This window comes from Palaemon carinicauda, chromosome 26 (genome assembly GCF_036898095.1).
Source record: "Palaemon carinicauda isolate YSFRI2023 chromosome 26, ASM3689809v2, whole genome shotgun sequence".
Lineage (NCBI taxonomy): Eukaryota > Metazoa > Arthropoda > Malacostraca > Decapoda > Palaemonidae > Palaemon > Palaemon carinicauda.
In genome coordinates, this window is record NC_090750.1 from 74,312,392 (window position 1) to 74,319,891 (window position 7,500).

The window sequence follows — 7,500 nt, forward strand, 5'->3', positions numbered from 1 at the left end:
GTATTTTAAAAGTCTTGTAAGGCCCCCGATTCGTCGTGTCTTTGCTGGTCTCAGACAAGATCTTTAGTTCGTATCTTTCACTTCGACGTGGCTAAGACAAAAAGGTATTTTAAAAGTCTTGTAAGGCCCCCGATTCGTGTCTTTGCTGGTCTCAGCCAAGATCTTTAGTTCGTATCTTTCACTTCGACGTGGCTAAGACAAAAAGGTATTTTAAAAGTCTTGTAAGGCCCCCGATTCGTGTCTTTGCTGGTCTCAGCCAAGATCTTTAGTTCGTATCTTTCACTTCGACGTGGCTAAGACAAAAAGGTATTTTAAAAGTCTTGTAAGGCCCCCGATTCGTGTCTTTGCTGGTCTCAGCCAAGATCTTTAGTTCGTATCTTTCACTTCGACGTGGCTAAGACAAAAAGGTATTTTAAAAGTCTTGTAAGGCCCCCGATTCGTGTCTTTGCTGGTCTCAGACAAGATCTTTAGTTCGTATCTTTCACTTCGACGTGGCTAAGACAAAAAGGTATTTTAAAAGTCTTGTAAGGCCCCCGATTCGTGTCTTTGCTGGTCTCAGCCAAGATCTTTAGTTCGTATCTTTCACTTCGACGTGGCTAAGACAAAAAGGTATTTTAAAAGTCTTGTAAGGCCCCCGATTCGTGTCTTTGCTGGTCTCAGCCAAGATCTTTAGTTCGTATCTTTCACTTCGACGTGGCTAAGACAAAAAGGTATTTTAAAAGTCTTGTAAGGCCCCCGATTCGTGTCTTTGCTGGTCTCAGACAAGATCTTTAGTTCGTATCTTTCACTTCGACGTGGCTAAGACAAAAAGGTATTTTAAAAGTCTTGTAAGGCCCCCGATTCGTGTCTTTGCTGGTCTCAGCCAAGATCTTTAGTTCGTATCTTTCACTTCGACGTGGCTAAGACAAAAAGGTATTTTAAAAGTCTTGTAAGGCCCCCGATTCGTGTCTTTGCTGGTCTCAGCCAAGATCTTTAGTTCGTATCTTTCACTTCGACGTGGCTAAGACAAAAAGGTATTTTAAAAGTCTTGTAAGGCCCCCGATTCGTGTCTTTGCTGGTCTCAGCCAAGATCTTTAGTTCGTATCTTTCACTTCGACGTGGCTAAGACAAAAAGGTATTTTAAAAGTCTTGTAAGGCCCCCGATTCGTGTCTTTGCTGGTCTCAGCCAAGATCTTTAGTTCGTATCTTTCACTTCGACGTGGCTAAGACAAAAAGGTATTTTAAAAGTCTTGTAAGGCCCCCGATTCGTGTCTTTGCTGGTCTCAGCCAAGATCTTTAGTTCGTATCTTTCACTTCGACGTGGCTAAGACAAAAAGGTATTTTAAAAGTCTTGTAAGGCCCCCGATTCGTGTCTTTGCTGGTCTCAGCCAAGATCTTTAGTTCGTATCTTTCACTTCGACGTGGCTAAGACAAAAAGGTATTTTAAAAGTCTTGTAAGGCCCCCGATTCGTGTCTTTGCTGGTCTCAGCCAAGATCTTTAGTTCGTATCTTTCACTTCGACGTGGCTAAGACAAAAAGGTATTTTAAAAGTCTTGTAAGGCCCCCGATTCGTGTCTTTGCTGGTCTCAGCCAAGATCTTTAGTTCGTATCTTTCACTTCGACGTGGCTAAGACAAAAAGGTATTTTAAAAGTCTTGTAAGGCCCCCGATTCGTGTCTTTGCTGGTCTCAGACAAGATCTTTAGTTCGTATCTTTCACTTCGACGTGGCTAAGACAAAAAGGTATTTTAAAAGTCTTGTAAGGCCCCCGATTCGTGTCTTTGCTGGTCTCAGACAAGATCTTTAGTTCGTATCTTTCACTTCGACGTGGCTAAGACAAAAAGGTATTTTAAAAGTCTTGTAAGGCCCCCGATTCGTGTCTTTGCTGGTCTCAGCCAAGATCTTTAGTTCGTATCTTTCACTTCGACGTGGCTAAGACAAAAAGGTATTTTAAAAGTCTTGTAAGGCCCCCGATTCGTGTCTTTGCTGGTCTCAGCCAAGATCTTTAGTTCGTATCTTTCACTTCGACGTGGCTAAGACAAAAAGGTATTTTAAAAGTCTTGTAAGGCCCCCGATTCGTGTCTTTGCTGGTCTCAGCCAAGATCTTTAGTTCGTATCTTTCACTTCGACGTGGCTAAGACAAAAAGGTATTTTAAAAGTCTTGTAAGGCCCCCGATTCGTGTCTTTGCTGGTCTCAGACAAGATCTTTAGTTCGTATCTTTCACTTCGACGTGGCTAAGACAAAAAGGTATTTTAAAAGTCTTGTAAGGCCCCCGATTCGTGTCTTTGCTGGTCTCAGACAAGATCTTTAGTTCGTATCTTTTACTTCGACGTAGCTAAGACAAAAAGGTATTTTAAAAGTCTTGTAAGGCCCCCGATTCGTGTCTTTGCTGGTCTCAGCCAAGATCTTTAGTTCATATCTTTCACTTCGACGTGGCTAAGACAAAAAGGTATTTTAAAAGTGATTGGGATGATGGAAGATTGCCTGTGAAATTGTAGTTTCCTCTTACATTCTCTTTTTGAATAACCTCCTAATATGAAGCTGCAACTACTTATATATTTAATTGCAGTCACTTGAGGATGTAAATTGTATATACTCTAACCTGCTGGCTTGTGAAAGTGAATGGACTTCCCTAAGGGGATAGATATTTGCATAGATGAATGCATAATAAAATAGTTAACGAAAACACTGACCAGCTGAAATAAACAAATAATGCTGGGTAATAAAATATATTTCAAGAATATATCTGACAAAACAACAGTGCGAAGAACAAAAATAATACTGGGTAATATAATATATTTAAGAATATATCTTTTTACAAAGCTGACAAAACAACAGGATGAAGAATAAAAATAATGCTGGGTAATAAAATATATTAAAGAATATGTCTTTTTATCAAGCTGACAAAACACCAGGACGAAGAATAAAAATAATATTGGGTAATGAAACATATTAAAGAAGATATCTTTTATAAATCTGACAAAACAACAGGACGAAGAATAAAAATAATACCGGGTAATATAATATATTAAATGATATATCTTTTTATAAAGCTGACAAAACAACAGGAAGAAGAATAAAAATAATATTGGGTAATAAAATATATTAAAGAAGATATCTTTTTATAAAGCTGACGAAACAACAGGACAAAGAATAAAAATATTGGGTAATAAAATATATTAAATAAGATATCTTTTATAAAGCTGACAAAACAACAGGAAGAAGAATGTAAATAATACTGGGTAATAAAACACATTACATAATATATCTCTTCATAAAGCTGACATCACAACAGGTCGAAGAACATAAATAATACTGGGTAATAAAACACATTAAATAATATAACTTCATAAAGCTGACATCACAACAGGTCGAAGAATATATATAATACTGGGTAATAAAATATTTTAAAGAAATTAAAAATATTTCAAATAAAATATATTTCTATAAAGCTGACAAAACAACAGAACGAACTGATGAAATATAACCACAACGCACACCCATAAATAGCGTCAACCTGTCTATATTAAAGCGCGCCAGAAAATAAATGCCTTTCGGGTATTTATAACCTCACCTCGTAACCTCTCCACACACACCGAATCCACGAAATGCCAAAGAAAGAAAGAAAGAAAGAAAGAAAGAGAGAAAGAAAGCAAAAGAGGAAAATTAGGGAAGAATTATGTAAATGGAGATCAGTCAGAATTCCGGGGGAGGACTGTTACGTTTTCCCATGCAATTAACGAATGATGAATCGAGCAAATGCTTTTTTGTTGACCAGGCGGACATGAGTCTTTTTATAGTTTATTTATGACATATTTGTTTTTGATGTTGTTAATAGTTTATATATGACATGTCTGTTTTGACGTTGTTACTTTTTTTTAGAATGATTTATTGTTAATTTGTTCTCTTCATTTATTTATTTCCTTATTTCCTTTCCTCACTGGGCTATTTTTCCCTGTTGGAGCCCCTGGGCTTATAGCATCTTGCTTTTCCAACTAGGGTTGTAGCTTGGATAGTAATAATAATAATAATAATAATAATTGAGGCGCTGTTTAGGCTGACAGAGGAGATTGTAAATGGCCGAAAGGGGAGATTAACTTTAATGAATATATACTTTCATACATATTTAAATAGTATAAATCGATAAAAAATAATGGTAGCTGTCTATTACTCTATTCAAATATATCATCATTATTACATTTTTCTGGTTGACATTTCGAGCTCTTTGGGAAACAAATGACTGACTGTAATGGCTTGGGTTTGTGGACAGAGAGAGAGAGAGAGAGAGAGAGAGAGAGAGAGAGAGAGAGAGAGAGAGAGAGAGAGAGAGAGATAGTAAATGCTATTGATGAAATATCCTAAAATATAATGCAAGAAGCAATAATTTCACAATTCACCCAGAATAAATGTCTATTAGAGAATTTGAGATTAAAAAGTACTTGTGTTATTACTTGTGCTTCTGCAAAATTTAGGAAGCAGGATCCAAAATTACAACAGTGCAGTGAAATATAATAGAAAAAAATATAAATTGAAAACCAAATGTATTTTTATTATGTGTATACATTATATATGTGTATATATATTTATATATATATATATATATATATATATATATATATATATATATATATTTATATATATATATATATATATATATATATATATATATATATATATATATATACTGTATATGTGTGTATACATTATATATATATATATATATATATATATATATATATATATATATATATATATATATATATATAGCCACACTTGCTACTTATTATATAGTGGAGATGTGTGTATGCGTGTGAGTGTGATCACAGAATTAAAATCCCCCCAAAATTGATAGAAAAAGAACACGTAATAGACAACACTCGAGATAAAAAGACCCAAACCATTACTAACGTGAAAGAGATCCAGTACACTTACCATGAGAATTTGAGGCACCTGGCCAAAGCTCTGAGGAAGCTGACCATGGTGACGACGACTTGTGGACGGACGAACGCAGTGACAGACAGGGTAGATGAATCCTCTATGGTTACGCAAAGAATGTGCGTACGTCAACAAGGGCTAATTGGGCAGTCAACACTAGGCATCGTGTCAACCTTGTTTTTACCTCATAATAACTTTTTCAGTTACAATGGGATCAGTTTTCCATTTCTAAAACTGCTTTTCACTATATCACGACATAAATAGCTTTTTGAAAAATACTTATACTTTATATACATATCTATTTATAAGATCCACACACCTGCGTTAGGCAGGAATTTATTTAGTCTCATACGCTTATGTACACCTGTACAGCATATCTTATACTTTGCACTAATTTACACGAAATAAGCATATCTCTTTTCTAAAATTCACTCCACAGATAATAAACACCACCTACAAGGTCTATCGAGATAGAGAGAGATATATCTCCCTGATTATCTCCCAGCATATTTGATTTACAGTCACGATATTTGCAAGATGCAAAATCATCAGATTTTTCTTTAAGCCATTTATTTTTTCACAAGTAATGTTCCTGTAATTATTGCGAAAAAAAAAAATAAGGATTTGCTTGAAAGAGAAACAAATAACAAAAATTGGCATAAAAAATTCGAGGACTAGAAAAAGAATTCTATAAAGAGTATAAAAAGATATTCAAAATGTTCTAAATTTCTAGAAAATATCATCTCTATTTCTTCATTTTCTTCGATTTAGCGAACACTATTGTTATTACCATACATATTCATCACAGGTTCTCAAACTCACGATTCGAACTATTTCAACAAATATCGTTCGTTGTATTTTTTCATATGAATGAACAAACCGCAATTCCCAGAACTTACACAAAAAAACGCAAAGGGTCCATGAAGAAAACATCGAGAGAGAGAGAGAGAGAGAGAGAGAGAGAGAGAGAGAGAGAGAGAGAGAGAGAGAGAGAGAGAGAGAGAGGCCGCATTCCAGTCTTAATGCTCAATGGATTCTAGGTTATTTAGAACCTTTTCTAGGTTATGAGAAATTACACGATGGAAGAAAAAAAAAAAAGCAACAGGTCATCTTCCGTGTTTTTTACTCAGTGGTAGTTTTTTTTTTTTTTTTTTTTTTTGTGCGACTTTCCCCGTTTCGGAAGGGAAGACAGATACTCGTCTCAAAGAAGAGGTCCAGGTCAGCATTGGAAACTGACCATCATCAGAACAAAGCAATTATACACTCGGAGGCTACTAAACAATAAACTGTTTATTTGTAATTCATCTATTTTATGGAAATTACTCATATGTTATAATATTACTACGAAATTTTAACATATTTTTCATCATATTCCATTACGGGCTAAATTGGAAAAATATCTTATATAACACCATATAACGAATATTATTACAGTATTCGCCTAGATACGCCTCATCTGAACTAGGCAATTATATACTCGGAGGCTATTAAACAATAAACAGTTTATTTGTAATTATTATTATTATTATTATTACTAAATGCTAAGCTACAATCCTAGTTGGAAAAGCAGGATCCTATAAGCCCAGGGGCCCCAACAGGGAAAATAGCTCAGTGAGGAAAGGAAACAAGGAAAAATAAAATATTTTAAGAATAATAACAACTTTAAAATGAATATTTCCTAAATAAACAATAAAAACTTCACCAGAACAAGAGAAAGAGAAACTAGATAGAACAGTGTGCCTGAGTGTACCCTCAAGCAAGAGAACTCTAACCCAAGACAGTGGAAGACCATGGTACAGAGGCTATATCACTACCCAAGACAAGAGAACAATGGTTTGATTTTGGAGTGTCCTTCTCCTAGAAGAGCTGCTACCATAGCTAAAGAGTCTCTTCTACCCTTACTAAGAGGAAAGTAGCCACTGAATAATTACATTGCAGTAGTTAACCCCTTGGGTGAGGAAAAATTGTTTGGTAATCTGTAAAGAATAGGCCAGACTATTCAGTGTATGTGTAGGCAAAGGGAAAGAACCGTAACCAGAGAGAAGGATCCAATGAAGTACTGTCTGGCCAGTCAAAGGATCCCATAATCACTCTAGCGGTAGTATCTCAACAGGCGGCTGGTGCCCTGGCCAACCTACTACCTGTAATTTATTTATTCTATGGAAATTACTCATATTTTATCAATTACAACGAAATTTAAAATTCTTTCGTCATATTCAAGTAAGAGCCAAATTGAACAAATATCTTGTATAACGTCATACTACATGTAATATATATATATATATATATATATATATATATATATATATATATATATATATATATAGTGTGTGTGTGTGTGCATGTGTACATGTACAGTATGTATGTAAAGTTTGTGTGCATATATATACATATACAGTATATATATAAATATCTAGATATAGATACTATACATACACACACACACACACACACACACACACATATATATATATATATATATATATATATATATATATATATATATATATATATATATATTAAATAATACAGTACTTGCTTAGATATGCTTCACTCACAGCTCCAAACCGCCCGACCGCCCACGAAG

General features: G+C 34.8%; 1 protein-coding gene across 2 annotated transcripts in view; it reads right to left on the reverse strand.

Annotated features, from left to right (window-relative positions):
• The window catches only part of mwh (multiple wing hairs), a 321,568-nt gene that overhangs the window by 80,005 nt on the left and 234,063 nt on the right, over positions 1-7,500 (reverse strand). Inside the window, exon 1 of one of the 2 annotated variants that reach the window (XM_068349765.1) lies at positions 4,911-5,281. The exons of the other annotated variant lie outside the window; for it this stretch is intronic. Coding sequence (XP_068205866.1) covers positions 4,911-4,957 — 47 coding nt within the window. The 5' untranslated portion in view covers positions 4,958-5,281. Of the gene's footprint in view, positions 1-4,910; positions 5,282-7,500 lie in introns of those variants that run through there. 2 annotated transcript variants of the gene reach the window in all.